Genomic DNA, 25745 nt, shown 5'->3' on the forward strand with positions numbered 1-25745 from the left:
ATATTTATTAGTGTTCACTGATTTTGTTACCTAGATTAGTTTAAATTAATTTGTTAGGTAGAAGATATAAGTTTTAAGTGTGGGAGAGCCATGCTTCGGTACGAATGGGCCGGCTCGACTGGAGCAATACCAACAGCCTCATAGAAAACCGACGTGAAACAACGCTCACATTGCGTTTCGTTGTGTAAGTGAGGTTATCGGATGCCTAATTGCCCCTCAATCTTCCTAATTTCCAATTCTCCAACAACCCCAAAAAGGCCGCCAACGTTCTTGTAACGCCTCTGGTGTTTCGGGTGTCCATAGGTGACAGCGATTGCTTACCATCAGGTGATCCGTCTGCTCATTTACCGGCTTATACCATAAAAAAGAAGTCAAAGCTCTATATTTTACTTTTATAATAAAGTTGTTGAATAAATGGTCCTGTATCGGATATAAGGCGCAGGTCACACGTCCATCTAATCGCGGCCGCACGTGTAACGTAACACGACCGCAACTAATGTTCGGTTTTGTACCGAAAGTGAACGACACGACACACGCCCGGATTTGTAATGTTGTTACAGAGACGCGTTTTAGTTCAGACGTGGAACAGAAGTTCCATTGTGAAAATTGTAGCGTATTTGAGAAAAATGGTACAGTATTTGTTTATTTGTAGTTTTAGAGAATACTACTTGAAGTCTTTATACGTGTGGCCAGCTCAACAGGAGTGATATACGGTTTCGCAGAAAACCGACGTGAAACAACGCTTGCGTTATATGAGTGTGGTTGCTGGAGGCCCAAAATTATCCTCCTTTCCGATCTTTCCAATCTCCGATTCCCCATCAACCCTTAAATTCCTAACCCCTAAAGGGCCGGCAACGCACTTGTAACGCGTTTGGTGTTTCGCGTTGGCCGGCAACGCACTTGTAACGCATCTGGTGTTTTAGATATCCATGGGCGGTGGCGATTGATTACCATCAAGTGATCCGTTTGTTTGTCCGGCTTATAACATAAACAAGATATAACCTAAAATCTAACCTATTTATAGCACATTCAAAAACTTTTCTCAAATACATTATATATGGCCCTTACACTAGCGTGGTTTACCATGAGGTGGAAGCCAGTTGCCCAGCTACTAACTTAAGTCAAGTTAAAGCTAGTTGCTCGATCACAGCAAACAATTTTCCAACATAAAATCCATTATTCAGTGAATGTTTTAAATTGTCATTGAGTGTGGAGAGACTAAAAGAGTATTTTTTCCATCACAAAAAGCAAACATAGTAATACATCTCCATTCCTATTCATTGCGGTTCTGATTGTATGTCATAGTCGTGACGTAAAAGCTTTTTGATTGTACCAACAGCAAATATGGAAAGCGAACGAGATTCGGAGTTTAAATGCATTTTCGCATGCACCATTTTGGTTTGGAAGCGAAAGTGTGTCAATTGTTTACTACGCAGATTGTCAGACGCAAATGACGGGATAAATGTGAGTGCTTTTATTTCAAAGTATGCAATCCTATTAATATTACAAAGGAGAGTTTGTAATGTATGAGTTTCATGCGTAATGGACTAGTAGTTGCGGAGATTAGCGCGTTTATACAAGTAAACTCTTCAACTTTGAAATTTAAGTATAGATATAATTAATTGTACGTATGTTTCACAAAAATTACTAAACTGATTTTGGTAGATAAATTTTGATTTTTAAACTTAAAACTTACAAACTTTAAAAGAGATATTTTAAAAGTATGAAAATAAAATATTGGAAAGCAATCAATGATGTAATAGTTGAGTATTATGGGGTACATGGTTAAGAAGAGGGTCCATCAATATGTTTTTGGGGTCCGATTGATTTTAGGGCTCCGAACAGATGGGGTTTGGGGATCGCTGTGCTCCTACGCCGCAGAAGTTGTACAATTTTAATAGCACTGTGGTCAATAGAAAAAGGACGCCAGTAATATGTTAACATTTCTACATTAACAGCCTATAAGTAACCACTGCTGACCAAAGGCCTCTTCTTACACGGAGAAGGTTTGAGCATTAATCACCACGCTTGTTCAAAGCGGGTTGGCGATTTCAAACTTATAATTATAAATTATAAGCCTAGGTTTCCTCACGACGTTTTCCTTCACCGTTTGTCAGTGGTGTCTAAACAATCTTAGAAAGTACATGTAACTGGGAAATAGTCACATTGGTATCTGTCGTTGGTAGGTTTTGATCCCTCGTGCACGTTTGAACCTCCTGGCCACCACGACATAACGTCAATGTTATATGATAGAAAATAGTATTTCCTTTAAAAATGTTAGTATAGCATTTAAGTTGTAATTCCTAGTCTTCATTGAAATATCAATAACTTTCTATTAGTACTACCGTTTCTATTTTGTCAGAGTATTATTAGAGTCGACAACAACTGTTTACTCACTAAAGGACTAGAATGTCGAGTCAATAGTTCCTATAATAGATTTGTAGAACAAAATACTTTGTTTATTTAGTGTTACAAGAATTTTAGTGACTCTTAGATAGCTTCCAGAAAGTTAGTTGTATTGTTGTTAGTGAAACTAATTTATCTAACTATTTAATGTTAGATAAGTGACCTATTAGAGACCTTATACTATCGTCGAAAACAGGAAATTAGACTATATACATATTTGCGTACCTTATTTAGTAACAACTTTCGATAAACTTATGCTGCGTAATATACAAAATGTTTCTTAAAATAAATTAGTATTCTTATACGCGATCTTCATTATCATAGCCAGCTAAAATATCAACTGTTGGATAGAAAAGTCTCCCTTTTTAGAGGACTTCAAAAAAAGGAGGTATTCAGTTTGACCTGAAAGGAAGGTGATTTGAGGTAAACAGTTAGACCAACGAAAATTTTAAGGATAATTTTGACCATTCCGCAGTGAATGGTTACCTACCATTTTAAAACCATAATTAATGTTAGTATCCGAACCAATGCCTCAGGTCCAATGCAAAGCATGTTATAGAAGCTGAACTTACCATCTTGCTTCACCGTATTCCCCAAGGGTCCGCAGCTCGCGACCCACACTACCAGTATCCACCGCAGCATGAGCCCTGCCCTGCTCCTCTGCAGCTCCGGCTGGTTGTGGAAGTGACGAGCCGTCGGCCGAGCCTGCACTGCCATGGTAGCATCAAACGAGGGACCATTGGTGGACCAGCTCGTTCACATTGTTTGACGACCTGGGAAAGAGAAGACTAGGTTTAGATCCAGTCAAATATGTTGATTTAGGTACTGAAGTGTTCTAAGAGTCTAAGAATTGGATTAAGGATGATGATGATGAGGGAAATACTCTTGGATTATGTAAGGGTGTAAACGAAAATGATCCATAAGTTATGGTAATAAATATTCATTTTTGGAAATACTGTACGTACTATTTTATGTGAAGGTTTGATATGGGAGTTCCCATTTCTGACTTTAATGAAACACGCCGAAATCTAAGCGAAATATTAAGTTTAAACAATTTTTATTAAGACTTAAACATTTTTGTCACCCAATTTTATAAAGGAACTATAAATATAACAGCAAAGTTCAATGCCCTGTTCAGTTGCTCTTGTTAATCCAATTTTTTTCAAGGTCACACTACAAGGCCGCGCCCGTAAATTTTATTGGACAGCTATAATTTCCTGTCACCCCCTAACACTAATAAGTGGTGCTACGCATTAACATTTAATGGCAAAATTATCTGACCTTAAACAAATTGACGTGGATGGAAAGAGGCTAAACGTGCCGTATCGAGCGATTGGCCTTCATAAATCATAAAGCTACAACTGATCTAAGATAAGGTAGCTTTTAAGTCATCTTCGAAGGACCTTTAATGTATACCGTGGAAGGTTAGTTAGTTGAAGTAATTGACTTTAATTTGATGAGCATACAAGAGTTGGGACATTATATTATATGACAAATGTGTGACAAGGTGATTGCATGGTTGGCGCGGTGGCTGGACAACCGGCTGCCGTGCAACGTGTCGCGGGTTCGATTTCCGCACGGAACGACTCTTTGTGTGATTCACAAATTGTTGTTTCGGGTGTCATGTTTATGTGGAATTATGTTTGTAAAACACACCCACGACACAGGAGAAAATCCTAGTGTGGGACAACGTTCTTTTTAAAAGAAAGTTGTAAAAGCCTCTTTTGAAAACTGATAATATTTTCGGTACCATTGGCCTTCTCTAAAATAGTTCATCGTAGGCCGCATCGTCTCTTACTACTGAGGCGAGATAGTGGCCAAACATCGACCCATCGAATATAAAACAAATTACTGAATGATATTCTTGACTACAGACGACGACGGCTGTTACGAACTTTTCATAGTCCATAATACTTCTAGGAATATTTTTGGAAACAAGGAAAAAACTACAAGTAGCTGTGTATTTTATTGTTAATCATTGCTATCCTAGCAATTGCAAGTTTCAGCAAATTGTTGCTTAATCTTGATGGTTTCATTATTGATGTTTTCACGCGAATCTTATCTCGTAAGATTACAATCTTGCTTGTAGGCTGGGGCTGCTGTGCCGGGCAGTTTGCCAAATACTTGTGTATTGCAATTTTTCGTATTGCTGACTCGATTAAATCGGCAATATATCGTTTTATGAATTTTGCTGACTACATTTTATTTGCCATTGTTTTATTTGTTCTTTTCTGTATTTTTTTACTTTTTTATTTAAAAAATTTAAAATCGTATCGTGAGCATAATTTTGAAATAGGTACTATTGTTACATACGTCTGTCATAAATCTACACCGCACTGCAGTCGACATATAAACAGTTTGCCTGGAGTAAGTTTCTTATAAAGAATGAAATAAATAATATTTAATCACCACTATATTTCCAGTTAATTCCAAGGAAAGTATAATTTTAATCATCTCTAGAACATTCTCAAGCTTTCTGATATTAATTTCAAATTAGATGAAAGTAATGAACTTGTATTAAATTAGTGAACTATCTTATCAAAGTAGCACAAGACTAGGCAAGGCGCATTCTACGGAGCTCTGGCATTAGGCCAAATGAATAATGGAAGGACGATGAAGAATTTAACAAACTATTACAGTAGTTGAATATCCGATGGAACAGAGCTATAAAAGATAGATGCTCTTAGATTAGATTGCGATGAAAATCTTTTATGAGGCATTTTTGGTTGAAAATTAAAAAATGTTAAGATGAGTATTTTCTTAAAGCTTTAACTGCCGAAAAATTACTATTGGATTTAAACCTTCTGCTAAGCGTCGGTCATCAGTGACCGACATATGGGTTTATCGTGATAATCGTAGTTAGGGATATGAGATAAGATTAATTATTAATTGTTTGTACTGCAGATGTTGTAAGGAAAAACTCTTAACACGTTTATCGCTGCAGACGAAGTGGTTTCATATGTAGATAAACCAACGAAAAAATGTAACTAAGAATTTTATTGAGAACCTGATTGAAAAAAGAGTAACCTATGGAGTTTCTTGCTCGTTCTTCTCCATAGGAATCTACACTTTGGAACGAGCAAATAGCTTCACTTAACTTTTTTTATTTAGACGTATAAAAGTGCCTTCTTGGTCTAATTGAAATAAATGGTTTTGTCTTTTGATAATCATTAAACACGGCATAAAGAATTAGGTCACTAGGTTGAATAAGAAGTTACACAAGAAACAGCAAACGAAAGAAATCATTAATAAAGAAATACCAATCTCTATTTTCACAAATTACTCTATGCCCCGTAACCATGGCAACAACAAAACATCGAGTTGTTTCATAACGGAACAGAGGGCGGAAATCGAACTGCAGATTTACTTTCCACAAAACTCTGTTTCTTTTATTAAGGCTGCCTGTCCACCGGAGCGGAGCGAGGCAGCGGAGCGAAGAAACGGAGAAATATTAACCAATAGGACTGCACAAAATCTCCGCTCCTCTTTAGTGCACAGGGAGTTGCGAACTAGTTTAAAAATTCATACAAAACCGGTAAGCGGAGCGGGGATGCAAGGCAGCGGAGCGGAGAAACGGAGCGGGGAAGCGGAGCGGGGAACTAAACCAATCGCCCGCCGCCGGGAGCTCGAAATGACTCGTCGCGTACTCGCGGCCTAGCTCCGCATATTGAAAAACACAGTGGCAACTCCGCTCCGCATTACTTTCTCGCTCTGCTCCGCAGCCTCGCTCCTCTCCGGTGGACAGACACAGTACGCAACTCCGCTCCGCATTACTCCGTTTCTCCGCTCCGCTCCGGTGGACAGGCAGCCTTATACTTGTTGGTGTATTTTTGTTTATTTCTTCTTCGTCATTATTTAGGAATAATACTGGTATTTTCTTTCTTCGCGTAAGAAGAGTTCTTTGAAGAGTAAGAACAGTGGAATAGTTGCCCTCAATCTGATATCGATCGCCTGCTACATAATTATCTATTTTGTTGGAACTTCTTTCAAAGTCAAAGCATTTATTTCAATACATAAATAGAATTATTTGTTCATCAGTGAACCGTCAGAAATGTTTTCAATTGTTTTTTATGGTAGCAGCAAAGGAGCAGGCGGATCACCTGATGGTAAGCTATTAACGCTGCTCATGGGTACTAGCAACACCAGAAAAGTTGCCAGTACGTTGCTGGTCTTTTAGGAGATTTGAAAATTAAGGATTTGTGGAAGGATTGAAGATACAAATTGACATTAAAGTGGTAGAAAGACAAGAATATTTATCGAAAGCATATAATTATCGTTAATTTTATATACGAAACTTAAAAGCAGTTATTAATACGTAAGCATAATAGAGCGTATATAAAGTACTTGAATATTTCGACCCACATGTTTATTGACTCGTTATGTGTGTAATTAACGCTCAAATTATCCGAGCACCTACCAAGGACATGTTTACTAAGATAAATATTTTGTAATCATATTGAAGCTGGTATTAAAGGGTCTTTTTCAGTCAATAATTACTAAGTGATTCTTTCTTTAGCTATAGTATAGTATGACTGTAATTTTATATTTCTGAAGAAATAAATATATATTTTGGTAGGTTTAGTAATAAGTAAAGGGTTTCTACTAGGCATCTTTGCAGTATATCAGATTCTGTATAGGTACAAGAGGATTAAAACATCGAAAATCCAATAAAACGCAACTGCTGAAGCAGATACAGTAGCTTACTACATAATTAGTATGAAAACAGTATATTGCTCACATAAAACGTACCTTAACTCACTAAACACAGGTAATATTTTCCAATAAACCTTAATTTAAGAGGGATAGCTTTTAGAGAAGTGCTGCGAACCAATCATGCGGTACCTATAACCTAACGAATGGCCTACAAACGCTCACGCACGCCCTAAAATTTATTACCATAATAGTAATATGATTGAACACATCGTGATCGTAATTTCGACCGTGGTTCCATGTCTAATAATGTTATTTTTGTCCCACCAATCAGGTGATCGCGTGACGGGGGCATAATCCTCGCCATTTAGATTTTACGGCTACTCTGCACCTTATCTTATAGTAACAAGGTTGTAATTCAAATGGCTTGAGGTGATATAAATTTGCTCTTTTATCACAAAACTTGGTATAGTGAGTTATCGTGTTGCCATTGTCTCGAAATGTCGCGCTGATCGAGTGTTTTATTCTTACCAGGAATTTTAGTGGATCGAAATAGATGGCGGTTCGTTCGTTTTAGAGTAACAAAAGGATTGAAATGAAGAAGCTTTGGTTCAAATTGGTTTGATTGGTTTCTTATTCTCAGTAGTTTAGCTTTAGTATTTGTACAGTGATATGTTTCACAAGATATTTCGACTAAATATAATGTTTCTTGAAGCATACGACACCGCTATGGAAACTGTACTAATCATGCAACACTTATAAAATCAATATCCCTGTAATATTGTCTTCTTTCTAAGTAAGTATTACAGCTAAGTAAAGTGCTTTATAAAACCATATCGAACTTAAATGACGTTAAAATATTCGGAAGCAAACTCCTAATACGAAAAGCCATTCTATTAGAGATGTGAAAAAAAACCATCGTAAAATATTTATTAATACGATCTTATAAACTTTTATGCCTAAGTTGATGGATTAGTAGCTCGTTACAAAGTACTTTATGCTTTTCGTTTGGATTTTAACAGATTTTTAAAGGTATTAAAGTGCTTAAATTTATTATAATGTCGTAAAATAATATTTATATCGATACGGGAGGTATTGGGATGGTATTTTTTTTGGTGTTAGCTTCAATAAATATGGGATCAATCGGTGCTGTAATATTTGTGATTATTTAAATTTGGTTTATTCTTATTTGAATTTTCACCGTTTGTCAGTGGTGTCTAAATAATTTTAGAAAGTAAATAACAAGGATCTGTTTTAAATAACAAGGAGTTTGGAGTTGCGTGTGTGAATATAATTATTATTATAATAGGCATATAAGTACACAGCTGTCAGTCCCTTCGAAGAATAACAGGTGAGATAGCCCCAAAATAAGTGAAAGTTCTCAGAGAACGCCGATACACTAATAATGACAATACATTTTTTTTCAACTTTACCTAAAACGGCTTCAACTTAACGATCATTCCGTTTTTGCCACCTCTAACCGCTACATAACATGATTGTTAAAATCGACACCCAAAAAACCTAACCAAAAAAGTCCAGACCACATTTTTTCAAAAACACCTTTACAACGTAATTGCTTTTTGAAAGCACACCTCTACTTCTAAATAAAAGGAGTATCATGCTTAAAAAACCGACCAACATTGGCCATTGAATTAACTTCACAATACATTACTGCATTATCAAACAAGACATGTGCAGTCATACTCGTCAGACCATCAATGTATAATACAGTTATGCCACTGTTTGTTGGTGCACCATTGAAGTTCAAGGCAGGTAGTTGGCCCTATTTTACAATGGCTGTATCGAAGTGGTTTGGTATCTTCCCATAGCTATTGACACGTCAAAATATTCGAGAGATGATTCGAAGTAAGGCTCTTCTTATTGAGATTGTTCACTTATCTTTGTTACAAGGAATTTATGTGGGAGTATGGATAAATACGTTTAAATTTTTGAGGCTTGAAAACTTTATTGAATTCTATGAACCAATTCTTTCTTTGTTTGCCATAAACATCGTATTGAATCTCAATGACTTTTTTCCTAGTATCAATGCTCTATTTTTGTAAACAAAAAATCTCACAGAAAAACAGACGCAAAAACTACAACAAGTCAGTACGTATTGAGTATTGAAATTGTGTTTCCAATAAATGTACCCTTTGACCGATTTGTTTGGTTTTGGCTCCAATCCCTAGATTGTGTGTGAAGCTTTTTTTATAACTGCGTGATTTTATGTAACTAAAAACTGTATTAATTAGTGAATTTAATCAACAGTAAAACATGATTGAACTAATACTTTTAAGGCTTGTTAGACAATGCCTGATTAGGTTTATGTTACTTTAAGGTTCAGGAGCCCGGAGCTGCGGACTACCTAGCGGGTTACCGTGGCTCCGGCTCGAAAAGCAGGAGTAGGAACTGTGTTGTTTTTAGTCTGTTAGAGTCTGGTAAGAATTTAAGGGTTTTTGGGGGATTGGGAAGATTGGGAAGGGGGGGGGGGATTGGGCCTCCGGTAACCTCACTCACACAACGAAACTCACCACAAGTGTTGTTTCTCGTCGGTTTTCTGTGAGGTCGTGGTATCACTTGAAATGGTCATTAGTAAAAATAGTCCAAGAAAATAATAACTTTTATTCGGGCCACTGCTCCATATTAACAGTTCCACATTTACGATGACTATCATTTTATTGTCATGTCGAATGGTGATAAAAATCCTCATCACGATTATTGGTGTCTAATTTTATTGATGTATTGCTTCCGATGGTTTGTGGAAATTATAGGTGTAGTTGCTCTATATTAGAATTTAGTGTAAGTATTTTATAGAAAAACTAGCTTCTGCCAGCGGCTTTGCCCGCGTTCCCGTGGGATAAAAAGTATCATATCACCTAAGTCAGCTCATACCCTGTCTGTATACCAAATTTCATCAACATCCATTCAGTAATCTCAGCGTGATTGCAGTACAAACATCCAAATATCTAAACAAACAAACTTTCACATTTATAATATTATGGAGTAATGGAATAATTTTATAGATTTTTGCTAAAGAGAAGACAGCTTTCAAGACTTTATGCGCTATGTAGCAAGTTTTAGTAGAATTTCAAAACCAAAAAGCCTTTGCGCAGCCGAGGAATCTTACTAAATCTCATGCACGGTAGCCGCACTAGCGATGAGATAGTCACTAGTCATTAGACATAGAGATGTAAAAAAATATTTTTTTTTCAAAAAGCAACTCTATTGCTTTTATCTCAAAGTACATATTTATCCATTTATTACAACGACTACTTTAGTTTCACAACGTAGGTACATCTTGTCTTCAAATTAAACCGAAACGACAAGAATAATCAACCAATAAGTCGTATATCATTTTAAATCAGCTTACAAATTAACATAGAAACTGTTAATAAAACAGATATAAATACAAATAAACTATAAAACAGTCTGCCCTCTAATCCGAGTGATTCATGTCGGACCGGTTCTAATGCACCTTTAGTTGTAGAATTAGTTAAACTTAGGCAGGTGTTGTGTTTAACCGCATTTTTCTACTTTTTACTTCATTGAAAATTTACGGTCCAAATATTTATACGTTTTTCGAAAGTTTTGAATTTAACATTTTAAAGTTTAAATTGTTTTAAATGAAATGTTTTGTAGTGCTTTTGAATTATTTGGATTCATTTCGAAACTGTTTATGGACAACTATTTGTAATTTTATTTTAACTAAAGCTAGTTTTATTTTATAAAGTTCGTTCGAATATTTGATTAATTTCAGTTGAACAAAAAAAAATATATTGCATTACAGTATTGATAAAACCGAATATAGTAAGGCAATCCATATACATAGGTGACCTTCTACTTCATATAATAAACGAAAAATGATAAATTAAAAAAACATAATCAGCTGCACTCTGTACACTAATGAAATCTGTTAAATAACAGCAAATGATAAAAAAATAAAACGATAATGAAATAAAAAAATATTTACTGGAAACATAAATTACGAACACAAATTAATAAGATTAACTACACACTACTTATTCCATTTTAAAAACAGTTCCAAAGACAATACAGAGACTTGCCAAACACAAGACACTCTCAAGACATGACTATGAATACATCGTTACAGAAACTACACTACACATACAAGACAGAATTTAACCAACACAACCATACTACCACACTACCTTACTACCTATGTCCTATTACTATTCCCAAGACATAGTCCACGTTTGAATATCAAAGAAGATACAAATCTTGTCACGACAGCTTACCTTCGAGTCCCTATTTTTAGAAGACAATAAATTAAAATGATTAACATAGAACAAAAGAAGAGTTGTATTGGCAAACATCCAAGTTACATAGCTAATGACTTAGTAAAGGTTCCGCTGTTTGAAATGATTTTAAGTACAAAAGGAAAGAAATTGTTAAAACTAATATTAATGGCAATATTATACTTCTATAGTGTTTTGTCAAAACTTTTTGTAGGAAAGGATATCTGGTGCAACTTTATGTACTAAGAACAGTAAAGTTAGAACTCTAGCCGCTGTACTAGTCATCCAATGGTTACTTAACACAATTCCCGTCAATCGATTTCGATAAAAAATACTAAGAAATAGTTTAAGTAATTATTAAATGTATCTGAATGCGGCAGTAAATTTGCGAGTAAGTATACAGTACATTCTATAATGTACAATGTACGTACTTATATTACTTAACTTACTTATAAACAACTTCTTCATCAGAAAATACGAAAGAATCGTCTAGCAACTCTTGTATCTTAGTCAATCAGTGATTTAGTTTGTAAGATTGGATCACCAAAATTAATCAGTCAGAGTAACTATTTTTCATCCGCGCGAGAAGCAGTCAATTTACTACAGCCCAATAAGTGCCAATATTTCAGTAGTACAAATGAAGACCGAAGATTAGGCAATTACATCACCCTCGCCCACAAAAATGGCCCTTCTCTTGACTACTTAATATACGTGGGAAGATGCACAAATGGCACATGCTTTTTCATATTTAACTTGGCCAGTCCAAGATCCGCTGTAGTGGAAACTGGGGTCAAATACTTGGGGACTCCGACAAATGGTTTGTTAAATAAATCATACTGTGGAAGCTAATGAACTGAGAGATGAGTGCTAAAAGAACACAGAGGAAAAAGTTAAAGTATTTTTATAGATACAGTTAGGAACAGTTGTAACAACTTAGACATTTTTCACAAACAGCACCTAGTCGAACCTAAATCCTCAGCTAATCGATTCATAAACTTAGCCAATAAATTAAAATCTTATTTGGTAAACTTTTGCGATAAATCTCTTATCTTAACTCCCGTTCCTGTCACGTCGGAATCAAATAGTTTTCGAGGAGCTGATGCTTACGTGACCTATGGGTATGTACCATAAAGGATCCGTAAATTGTCGCAAATGTTCTTGGGTAAACGTGGTTTGTTGAATATGACATACCAAGCGAATTTTAAAAATAAAAGTGATTTTTAGGTATGTAAATTTGCTTTGTCAGGAATACCCAATAACGGCAATTATATAGTTCATGTGTATGATATTCAGTTATTAATGAGGTGTGTACCTCATTGACTAACCTCGATACAACAAAACAGTTTACTTGCATACACAAAACACCTTTCTACACCTATTTGTATGTTCAAATAGAGCCAACATATTCATAAAAGTGCTTTCTAGATTTCCATAGTCGCATCTGTGATCTGCATCATTCATAGATTCAATCCACGTCCCCATTCTTGATCGATCTGAGCTATACTCAGGAGTCCCACATTTCCATTCAAAGCCATATCTTATAAATAAAACTGTTGTTTCCATCCACGCTGCTCATCCCCACAGCAAGTGATGCGTTACCCGTCCCTTGCATTGCCCATGCAGCAATGGCCGTCTGACCGACTTATTTCCAAACGGATTGAGACCCCTCTGTGCGCTCCGATGTGCAATAAAATGTTCTTTTTTACTCTGTAATGAATTTCTTTATTGGCCCTTTTGTGGGGAATGCGTTTTCGATTTAGTTGTGGCTGTTTGAAGACATGTTTATACGTTTTATTTGAAATTGGATCGTATAGAAATTAGATTTTTCTGTTAGATGCTTTAGAAGGGTTATATTGGTTAAATGGACTTACATTTTTGAGTTGGCCTTTTAATCTATAGATAACATATAACATGGGGATAATACGGTTACTAGTCAACATGAAAAATGACCTTATGTAAGAACAATTTTAATGATTCGCCACGCTGCAGCTCAACAAGTCAATAACCCACTTTGATATCAAGTAGTGATTCCAGCAATCGATTTGTTCCCAGCACTCGCTTTTTGTAAGAACCGCGACGAATGTAACAAGCGGTTGGGGCACAGTTTTCAAAATAACAATGCGTTCCCAAATGGTGTTCTGGAAATGGATAGTGGTGAATCTAGATATGGGATATTCAATGAGAATATTGGTGATTTACGAGTAGAAATAGTGCATAGTTTTAAATGTTTAAGTTGCATATACGATGAGAATAACTAGTTATAATACTTTCTGTTTCTGAATAATATAATTGTTTAAAAGCTCTTTTTTTCTTGTTCGATTAGATTTCGAAATAGACCAGTCATTGGATCACTAACAAGATGTTAATGTTGAACAGACTTGAAAATGTACTTATTCAGTTTATATCTACCATCCACCGGAATTAGTACAACATTCACCAATGACACAAAACAAGAATTCCTTTTAACACAATAGAAAAATCCAATACTCAAGAATATTAAAACCAAAACTATGTAAACGTCGGGTGGCGTTTAATTTTAGAAAATGAAACGCACATTGTAGTGGAGGAACGGATGACGTCATGTGCTCGTGACAGCTCAGCTTAGACGCAACTGGGACCGCATCCGCACTCCGCACGTCAATCACCAGGACGGGAGGGACAAATAAGAGGAATTGTATTGAAAGAGACGTTCTACGGAATTATTAAAGGTTTTGCTTTAAAAATTGTTGATAGGAATTTGTGCTTTGTGTTGAAGTACATTGGGTTGGTAAAGCTTTGAAGTCTCCTCGTCTAGTATAAGGTTTGAATTTGTGTTCAATGTTTACAATGAAACTAAAATAAACTATTTATTAAGAAAACTAACATAGGTACAGGTCATATTCATTATTGACATGACAAACGACATCAAGATTCCAAAGTAAAGGTCTAAGAAGCGAAGACACGCTCCCGTCAACAGTATGACAAACTAGGTAAGCTCTCAAAGTCATTGTCTCTTGGAACACTATTCAATATCGATGTATCGAATGATATCAAACAAGAATATCCACCAGACAATAGCACACAGAGTAATACAGATCGATCCGACGATACAATGACATAAGCCGAAAAGCTTTTTAGTACAGAAAAAAATGTTAATAGACTACCAGAACATTTATCTACTCGTAATGTATGTAGAGCCGTATTCAAAAAATACAGCAATAAGATAGCTAATTTATTTCGCTATTTATCTAGCCGAGTACCTTATTGACTAGACGTATCGTATAGAATTCGTACCGAAAGATATTCTACTTGGTTATTACAAAAGGAATATTCTATATTACGTGTACTTATAAGGGACTTTGTGTGTTTAGGGGAGGCTTAATCTGGGCTTAAAAACTGAGGTACACACTGTCTTACAATATGCTATGTGAATGGAGTTTTTTGGTGAACATAGTTTGCTTGATCTAGATTAAAGTGCTGGTGTTGGTATAGACGATGTTTTTCAATTCAAGGTCATTGACCAGTGCTAAAAGGAGTAGGATATTTAAAAGAACAGTTACCTAACTCATTTTGTTGTGGTTATATTATGCGGTAGTTTTTGTTTTAGATACACATTCTGGAGTGTTTGAACATTCTAGGAAACTTAAGTAAAATGTAATATGTGGAAATGATACATGATGTAGTATAATATTAGTTTCTTCTTCCAAGTTAATTGAACTATTCTATACTGATATTATTCTTCTCTGTACTACCTTTGTAACACTGATGAAATACTATTCTAAGATTATTCTCTTACACTAAAAAGACTTCAAATATACTTTTTTGCTGATTCAGTCTCATTTAATACGAAAGAATTTTGATAGCCTCACCAAAGTCCCGTCCAATTTAATGTCGGAATCATTACTTAATAATAATAAAACGGGGAATGATATCGGTTAGTGCGGTGTTTTCATCAAACTAATGGCGTGGTAACGCTTTTGTTAAACGTGTCTATTGTTCTATAGTTGTGTTTATGTTTGTTCGTCGCCAATTTGTTTAAGGGATCTCTTCTAATGTTTACTTTTATTGCCACTAAATACTCTATAATAAAGGGGATGTCGTAACTTATGGGCTGTTGTTCGTTTTGCGGTTATTTCCCATCGATTTTTTTCGACGAATTCTGTATACGTTTGTCTTTTTATTGTGCACTGGTGTTCTTTTTTTGTTAGTTGTACTGGTATTCTATCTGTTTTTATCCATAGTCTGGCAGTCGTCGAACTTATCGTAATACACTGGTTACAGAATTTCTTTAAAACGCTTATCCAAAAATAACAGTGTTATTTAAAACTTTAAATATATCTAGACCTAAAGACATCATACTTGTCACCTTTACTGGGTTTCAGAAAACAGATGGTCGCTACGCAAATTGCAAACAATCAGTCGACAATTTTAATAAGGTTCCGTACACACCATAGGCCAGGTGGCAAGGAAAGAATTGTATCCCATACAAAACCCTTGTACAAAACAAAGTCTATACGTTGTGTCCCAGTCCTTACATGACAGGTGATGTTTAACTACAAACTGATATTTATTAAACAGGTTATTGTGAACAGCTGTGTTATCTCAGTACACCGTTCTATTTTTGTACGTAATTGAGCCACTCGTTGCTATATTTTATTGGACATCTGACTGGAGTTTACTTTACTAGTTACTGATGTCAGTATATTGATTGTAGTCAATATTGGTGAAGGGATTTTTGGTTTAACTGAGGGTTTAGTACGAGTTTACTTTGCTTTGCTGATTGGTTGATTCATTTGAGACGGCCAATCAGAGTGCCGAACGCGCTCTCGTTTCGTTTTGGTTCAACGTAAAGCAAACTCGTACTAAGGGTACTGTTTCCTTCCTTTGGAGAAATACTTTGAAGAAGTGATCAGTAGTACTTGCAGAGCTATTTGAAAGCCATATCTTTATTTTAAACAGACAGCAGACCAGACAATATTTTGACACCATTTTTCATATTATTTTCTTAGATCCAATAAGAGGAAAGGTTAGGTTGTCACACTATGACATTTAGAAAAAGAAATCCGTGGAGAAAGAAATAACGGATAAAGGTAGTACGCAACAATGAATGCTTCTTTTAGATTAGATTGTTTTATTATAAAAACACAATACGGTGAATTATTGATACATCTACTGAAAAAAAAACAAAAATTTTAAAATAATTATAAAAGTATTGAGATTCAGATCACGAATGAAAAGAAGGGGTGTTAATGATTAATTTATATGTCCCTTAATAAAAAATATCAATCTATATCTCGGCCCTAAACATTAAACCTCCGTAAAAAGCGCTCCATATTTCGATTTCTCATCAAAATACTATTTTCCCCAACATTTTTATAGGCGATAGTATAAGTAACAGATATTTATTGACCGACTCCCATGGCGCGCGGTGATATTCATTTTTATTGTTACTTTAATACTTCATATAATTATCATGGGAATCTGGTATCAAATGTTTTGATGGCGGAATGTGGTTTCTTGTAAAGTTTTGTATTGATTGTGAATATAAGGAAAAATAATGAGTACTAAGTACTACTAGAAACACTCTTACTGCTGTACTCAGAGACATTTAATGATTACTTAAACTATTGTTTTGTATTGTTTGTGTATAAAAATAATCAGTACTAAGTATTACTAGAGACACTCTCTCACTACGGCACTCAGAGACATTTAATGATTACTTAAATTATTCCTAAGTAATTACAATTTTGAAATTAAATGACTCTGAGTACGGTGGTTAACGTTAAATCAAGTTGTAAAACACTTTTATTAATAGAAAAATGATAACTAATGTAATAAAAACACAAAGATCTTTTTTCTAAATTACTTTAAATTATTTTTAGTTGACTGTTTAGTTATTTTTATTGACAATTACTAACTAAAAGCTTTCTAACTATTTTTCTTTGAAAAGACTAGGTATAAAATTATCTTTTATTTTTTATTCATAAAAGTGGGTCGACAGTCTTTTTAATAACGTGTAATGCAATTAGTGCGGGGTACAGCACCCTTCTTCGCAGCCAGATAATTACTAAGCATGACTAGACCGTCCTGAGTCGTCAATCTCATGACATCATATCAGTCATAATGACAGGGAACGAATACAATAGTATTATAGGACATATCTTCTAGACATAGCACCTAGCTTCGCTGATGGATAAATTGATTGGTTATATTATTTTTAAACGGGTTACCCGCCCTAGCTTCGCATGGGGGCATGTATTATGGATGTATTATACATTTAAAAGTCCCTCTTGAATCACTCTATCTATTAAAAAAACACCCATAAAATATCCAGTCGATTGAAATTATTTATGAAAAATATAATAGATCATAAATGGAAGGTCCTAAATACGCTATTACTAATGGCTAAAACTATAAAAAAAATTGAAATATACCATGTATTAATACTCAACCTTGCCACATATAAATTATTTTAATCTATTCTGGGTTTTTGTTCTATATAGTTTTGGACATAGTCCTTCGGCAAAGAGAGCCATAGTCTGTGATTATGAACTCCTTAATTAGGGCCTTTATGGTGTAATAATAAAATTCTAAATTCTACATATGAAAATCCCAGATGTTCTTTTGTTTCTCACGCATCCCGAGCTTTGCTAATAGAAATAATGACGTCACTAATTGAATACATCGCTACACGCATCGTTTGCTCAAACATTTTTTATCTTCAAGGGTTTGACATGACACGTGCTATGTTAGTTCAGCTATATCCCCACTAACTCAATCAAAACAACCCTTATGCTCAAAGCAATAGAGTCGACAGTAAAAACCCTGATACATTAACCGTTTAGTAAGGAAATGACGCACAGACGTAGGTCGTTTTTTCGCATGATTGGGTTTTTTTAGGGTTAAACATTTGGCTATGAATGATTGATTTTGGGGATCCGAAGTTTGGGGTGCAGAATATTTGTTTAGTGAGCTTGCATGTATTATGGAATAAATAAATAACAACATGGGGTATAAAGTAAATAATACATAAGTTTGGTTAGTTAACCACAGCTCTGTTATAAGTCTTTAACTGCCAATTTCAATAATGTCAAATTTCTATCCAAAATCTTCAGACATTAAGATCAATTTTTGACTAGTAGTTCTATAGAGTTTCTGTCAAAAATGAACATCGATTCAAAGATTTTGGATTAAGATCGGTTATAGAAATTGGCAGTAAATGGGACAGCAATGGAGTAAGTCAGGTTTGATTGGGCACTGTTATTTCAATCTTTTTTCTATCACACAAATACAGATCCAGTGTCCAATTTCCCGGTACACAAAACCTCAACTCAATGGGGTTTGCTCGATAGCTTGTTGATCGAGATCAAACAAATGCTAGTCTGAAAAAAATGCACCGTACAACGGTAGACAGATCGTGACCTCAATCAACTCATACGCATACACGAGAACCAAATTAATTTAAGAACTGCCTCCATTGTTAGACGACTAAATTGTAACAGCAAAGATAGAGATCAAAGTTATTATAAAAAAAATGGATCGTTGTTAATATTTTGATCCGAAATCGATTTTGAATTGAGTGCCAATGTGATTGCCTGAAGGCTAAATAGACGATGGATTATACAGAGAGGCGTACTGAATTAAAAACGCCTGTCAACAACTTTTTATAGTTGGCCGTTGGTTTATTAGTAAACTCAATTTTATGGTAAGTTAAGTCAAGAATACAAATTAAGAGTCTGAGAATGTCTTAGTGGAGAATATTTGAATTATGATGTAAAAAATATTTTCCTAAACTGATATAACTGGAATTTTGGACTTAATAGTTGCGTTTGTAATTTTTTTATGGTATAAAACGGTGAGCAGATGGATGTGATGGTAAGCAATCGCCGCCGTTCCTGGACGCTCGAAATACCAGAGCCGTTTCAAGTGCTTTGTCGGTCTTTTGGGGGTCAGGAATGAATTTCTAACTGGCTTGGCCTGCGGTAGCCTCACTCACAAATTTTCTAGAAGTATTTTATTTTCTACAGTATAAATAATCATCAATTCCTTTTAACATTATCAGAACAATAATGAAAGTCATTATTCATGGATAAGTAATAACCTAAAAACTACTTAACTAAATATTAGAGGAATACATTTAAGAAGCAAAGTGATAGCAGTAAATTACGTAGTAAATTATACAATATTCAAAGCCTATAAACAACTTCTTACTCCAATTTCAAATAACACAAAGCAACCAATAAATAAATAAACATTGCTCCAATAAAAATGCCACAACATCGCCGCATACGCACACACGATCCAAATGAAGATGAGTACACACACAGTTAAATCAGAACATCCATACGCGTAGCAACTACATTGAAGAATGAACTTAATTGGCTGGGTTTTAGATTCATTTTAAAATGAGACTAGGCCGTATTTAATCCTAGACTGTATTGTGATTCTTTGTGTTTTTTTATGTTTTTTTTAAGTTGTTGGTTTTGTTGTATACTACAGGGTGTGTTTAGTTAATGTGAAGTATCGTAAGCTTTGAACATAATATGTCGTTGTGTAATATTGACTAAAGTTTAAAAAAATATTCTACCTATATACCTATCGTCTTTTTGTCCTTATCTCAAATCACTCAGCACTTTGTCTTCTTTTTTAAGAATGTTTTCTATTGCAATCTATAATTTAGGACTTATCTGAATTTGAGCTCGATATGAAGTAAGTTCTTTTTTAATTTTTTTTTTCATGTCAACTTTACTGGGTTTGCCATACGATGTTCACGATTAGGTTTTGTAAATATTTCATCTTCTGCTTTCTCCCATGTGTGGTTGGTTACAAGAACCGGCCTCATTGTTGTAGTAAAACCGGTTGTTTTGATAACTTCCGGATGAGAAATAAGTCGTTCGGATACCTCTCCTGTTTTATTTTTAAAGTTGACTTTTTTATTCTATTTTGGCACTGAAGCTCGTACCTACTAGTATTTCTTTTGTTACATCCAAATCTCTTTTTTCTCTAAAAGATTTTTTGTTTGTCTTCTATTATAGTCCCTTTTCTCTAACTGATTTTTATTTATCTTCTATTAAAGTAAAAATAGTATCAATTGATACATACGTCTTAATATAGAATTGTCAGTTCGTATTTTTATTATTTCCGAAACCTTTGAGGTTATCTTATCAGTCAAAAGGCTATAAGGTTAGTAAAACATGTGTCATACAAATATTATTGATGTTGAATCTTATTGCTCTGTTTACTTGGGTCATTTGTCTTTATTGAGCGAACGGTGATATTATTATGTCTCAAAAGTATGTTTTGGCGTTTTGGGGATTAAATGAGTAATATAACAATATTATAATTTTCAGAGGGAATAGTGGTGAATGATATTGGTATCGGAGTAATTCTTGTTATCCTAGCTAATGTAATGTCTAATTCTACCATACGCTTGGTAGATTTTTGATGTATACGGTTTTTTAGTCAAAGCCAAAAGCTATCATTACTTTATTCTTCTTTCTTTAAATTTTTAACGTATAAATTGTACAGATTTATACATGCATACATTTGATCTTTAAACTCAAAATATGCGAACAAATTCTAAAACTCCTTTTCAGAAAACTATGATGAACTTTCCTTACACAGGTTGCCAGAACAACTCAAAATGGCATCCAAACCGTGTCAATGCGAATTTCGTGAGAACCTTTAAAGCCTTATACGACAACAAAGCCATTCAATATAAAGGTTACAGTAATGGATGTACACTAGTAAATAGGCGGGTAGTAGGTGCTTCAACGTAGGTATTATGTTAAGTCATTGACATAAATCAGAAGTAAATGGTAGAAGTAACGATGGAATTGATCTGATGACAAAAAACAAGAAACATATTGATGATCTTTAGGGCGAAAAACATACATTTGACGTGCAAATGCGTGGATTGAATCCAGAACCTTTTTATTAGTAGCTAGTTTCTAATAATTTGATAAGTAACCTCTGGATGTCATCTGGAATAAACAAGGAAGCGTGTATAGAAAAAAAAAATCTTGTTAAAATGTAAGTAGTTCTAAAATACCAGTCAAGTATAGTTTCAGAGAAACCAATAAAATAATAAGTAAAACGAAGCATAGATTTATTCATAAAGATCGTTATGATAACAATAGGTTGGCCTAACGTTAGGAAGAAAGGAAATCGATTTGTATTTCTTTTCTCAGATAAAAACCATTGTAGGCTACCAAGTGATCTCTGGGGTTTGTTTGCTGATTCTAATGATCGTTTCCAAGATTTGATTTGTGAATTATTTATTGATGGTTTCCCAGTAGTCCCAGCCACTAATACCGATTTGATTATAAACATCAGGAATTACAAATATATTATAATTGTTCGGCTCGATAGGTACTAGTGTACCTACATATATTTGGAAGCTTAAAATGAGTTACTGCTGTGGTCATTCAGAAACTTAAAGATGCTTATTGCCCAATATAGATTTATCTTCTGAAAATTGTGAAAGAATTGGATGTTCATCATTAGAATTAAGTCGTGTAATTTATAGTTTTATATATAGCTCAGACATCTAAGTAAGACCAGGCACTAAAGAAGACAGACGAAGTTTCTATTGAAACGAACTAGCTGCAGTTAAAGAAAATTATTTGAGAATCCATCATATAGACAATCGTAAACCAAAGTATCAAACCTTATGCCGCAAAAAGCGAAAGCCACGTTATGCTGCTGAATGTTATGAGCATTCAAACGTTTCAAAACTCGAATTTAAATACCTGTTCGAATTCCACAGGGTTATCAATTTCATATCGATTCGGTTTTACTGCCAAGGTCTGGGTTACGGAGTATATAATAGTTCCAATGGAAATTTGATCGTTTATCTGTTCGCAATCTAGTTCGTTTTATTGATAAGTAGCTGTGCTTCCCAGTTCATTTGTGTTCTCAGTTCCTTCATTGGATTATGTCAGAACGTCTACAGTATCATAAACGTATTTAATTTCGTCTCTTTGTAAATCGTCTATTTTAACCTTAACGATGGTAGATATATCAATTACGCCTTTGTCTGCAGTTTAGAAAGCCCAAGCTTTCTAATAAAATATTGACGTGAATAATATTATTTTCTCTATTTGTGGAAATTGCATACAAAACCATTAGGGTTCATGGTTGCGTAGCAGAACAATGGAAGATTGATTGTTATCAGATGCAATTTATTCAATCTATTTTACACCACAATGAATATTATTGTGGTCTTCCATAAGAAACACACGGAGAATTTCAAATAAGTTTGTTCCTTGAGGTTCTCATCTCTCTATCCACATTGTACATTATCCATTGTTTTCAAACTGCAACTTTAATTCCACCATTACATTATTGTATGGGACTATCGTCTAGGATCTACATAATGTCTGTGCTATTTAAATATTAACATACCGGCTTTTCGCTTTGAGCCTTTTGTGTGACGTCATCCGAATGCCTTCCCTTACTACAAAAAATGACTGAATATAAAAAAAAACACACTATAATTCTTTCATTTGCTGCTCCAGTAATTATTAAACCCAAATTGCCTCAGAGAGAAGCAATGTTTACCAAAAGACAATCAATTCTTGGAAGCAAAACAAATAACCGATTGATTTGAATTTCAAATTCATTTACGAATCATTGCAATCTAATAGACCGATGGAGTTGGACAAGTCTAAACCTAGATGTGATTCAGACACGTTAATAACTAGCAAAGCAGGAAATTAGAGCAAATAGACTATTGGCACAAAGGAAATGACACTACCCGTTCCTATTATGAAGAGAAAATTGTTTGTAATCGAATTGCTGACTGGAAATTTGTCAACTCCGTAGTACTTCTGTTTGAAAATTCGAAGTACCAATTAATTCAAACACAGTCGAAACAATTTAGATTTGATTATAACAAAATTCGTAACAAAAATTTCGAAATTGAATTAGAACAGCCACCCCGAATAACTCACAGAAACAGAACAAAACTCCAAGTTTGTTTAATGAAAATAGATAAAATAGTACGTACAGACGGAAAAGATATAAATTCTGGTGAATTTGCAACACAAATCGCACTGCAGTGTCTAGTGCAGAGCTTTTTGTGTGCGGGTTAAAAGAAACCAACTTATTAGCATATTCCATAGATTTCCACCCCCACACTGCGGCTGGTGAACATAATACATTAAAATATAACACAAGCAGCCTTCAAAGACAGCACATTACCGATTAAAACACAGTAACAAGCGATTTATCGTAGAAAATGTTTTATATCATTATGGTTGGACGCTGAGCGATGTTCTGTTGCGATTCCCACCGAGTCACTGTATGGTATCACTGTAATAGTTAACTAATAACACTTATTGGTACACTATAGCACTAATGTTATTCACGTTGGGTTGATTGTTAAGGTTTTGTGGTTTTTTGTTGTGTGTGTGTGGGGAGCGGGGACGCGACGCGCGTGCGTGCGCGGCAACAACGCGCACTCGACTGACTCACAGTACCTACCCCTGGCTAGGGTTTTCGTCCCGGCCGGCGAACAGACGTTCCGTTATACGGGGTATATTGATTGTTGGCGTAAAGGTTTCATAACAACACTACTTTTGAGTTTTGTCCGTTCTCAGAATTACTATGTTATCGTGGTTGTAATTTTATTTGTAATATTAAGTGGTACCGTAGTAGTTAGTAGAAAGGGATGCTGATGTGAAATGAAATTACGTATTTAAATAAAAATAACGGATTTTCTATCAATTCGTTAAGTTTAACTATAACTTTATAGCAATATTTTTAAGTGAAATAGGCTGCTATGTTTTAAAGTACAAATTCGATATCTGCTTTACCTAAAAACCAAAAAAAGCTAACTTTACTTATCAGTTATAAAAGAAAATATAACGACAATAATTTCTGTTCAAATGTATTGCCAAACACTGTTTACTTCGGATTCCCTGAATTTCCTCTAAATTTACACAAAGTATTTACGAACAATTGTTAACCAAATCTCCTGTTAATGTGACTACATTAACTTATTTTTAGAATCACCCGCTATTTTCGGAACACAAAACGTCAAAACCACCTCACTTCTACGTGAAACGTAACGTATATAAACAAGGGCAGAAGTGTTGCTGTCTCTTTCCCTCGATCATTTACAAAAGGTGACAGAGTGGTGCGTGTCCCTACCCTGCATCTACCCTTCTCAATACGTGTCACATGGCTAGTGTAACATGAGCTCTATAGAGCAACATTTAGTTTGGTTTTAGAGGTCTTTGTTTAATTGGTAGTATAGGGTTACGAATTTAGGGCTAACAAATTAGAAAGGGGAAGAAAAAATGTACCAATGTCAGGTTTATTGACATTTTGCAGGGCTATAATTAAGGTTTAGCGAGGGTCCGAGTTGTTATCGACACACCGTTAAATTTTAAAAGTCGGATTTTCTCAGCAATTAATTCTTTTAATTAGCTATCGAGGAAAATGTGTGCGTTAATGTGTTTTTAAAGGAAATTACTTTTTTTGTTGTCAATTAAAATGTTGTTGTTTGTAAATAATTAATTTTATTTGTTTTGATTTTTTTGCTTGGTGGTGCTATTTTTTGCATTAAAAAGCTTAGGTAGAGTCAGTAGGACTTCATTACATTTTATTATTAATTTAAAATAATTTTCCTTTCACTCTTATAAGTTCAACTTTATACATGTATAAACGCATAAACTCCCATTATACAACATTAAGTAATTAGAACGCCGACTGTAGAGTAAATATAAATTCAAATCAATAACTCATAGTTTCAATTTTCTATTTGTTTAATAAACTCAAAAACGTTCATTAAAAAGAAAAGTACTCTACTTTACACTGGATGAAATAAAAAAATCATCCTCTAGGCACCTTGTATACAATATTTTTCCAAACAAACCCGTCTACTTGACAGTAGTGTCATCTATACTTAACCGTAAAACGCTCACTTTACTTGCATACAGTGAAAGTTACTACACAACGTAGCCCAACTTAACACACAGCAGCAGCCAGTGGGTTAACTTTATACTTAGTTCTAAGTTAAACCGATAGATGTCGCTGTTGATTATTTATAGGAAATGCTAGGACGCTTGTGGTATACGGTGGCTAATATTATGTTTATTTTTGGCAATGCATCTCACAGATGATCTTCGAAGTCCTTTTAGAATATTAAGTTTGGTAGAGCCATGCTTCTGTCACTTGTCACTTGTCAATGTGTCGCCAGCTCCCCCAAGACCGGAGGTCGATCCTGTTGAGACGGCTGTCGATGCTTGAGATGAGCGGTGCCAGAGCCAGTGTAGAATATCCCTAGTTCCAGTGAGTCGGAACTGTGCCGCTGAATGCCCAGTGAGTCGGGTGAGCGGTGCAGGGTGATACTCCAGTGAGTCGGAGTAGTGAGGCTCGCAGTGTCCCACGGTGAGTCGGGGAATAGATGCTGCGAGGGTAGGTGCGTAGTGGCTGGCGTCTGCGTTT

General features: G+C 34.9%; 1 protein-coding gene across 2 annotated transcripts in view; it reads right to left on the minus strand.

The window, feature by feature from the left end:
• The window catches only part of LOC118282328 (uncharacterized), a 106913-nt gene extending 83141 nt beyond the window's left edge, over window positions 1–23772 (minus strand). For both annotated transcript variants that reach the window (XM_050701077.1, XM_050701076.1), the window contains exons 1-2: window positions 23496–23772; window positions 2979–3179 (exon numbers count right to left, since the gene is read on the minus strand). In XM_050701077.1, the coding sequence (XP_050557034.1) occupies window positions 2979–3123 (145 nt within the window). In that variant the 5' untranslated portion in view covers window positions 3124–3179; window positions 23496–23772. The remainder of the gene's footprint in view (window positions 1–2978; window positions 3180–23495) is intronic.
• Between the last annotated feature and the right edge of the window lie 1973 nt (window positions 23773–25745).

This window comes from Spodoptera frugiperda, chromosome 20 (genome assembly GCF_023101765.2).
Source record: "Spodoptera frugiperda isolate SF20-4 chromosome 20, AGI-APGP_CSIRO_Sfru_2.0, whole genome shotgun sequence".
NCBI lineage: Eukaryota > Metazoa > Arthropoda > Insecta > Lepidoptera > Noctuidae > Spodoptera > Spodoptera frugiperda.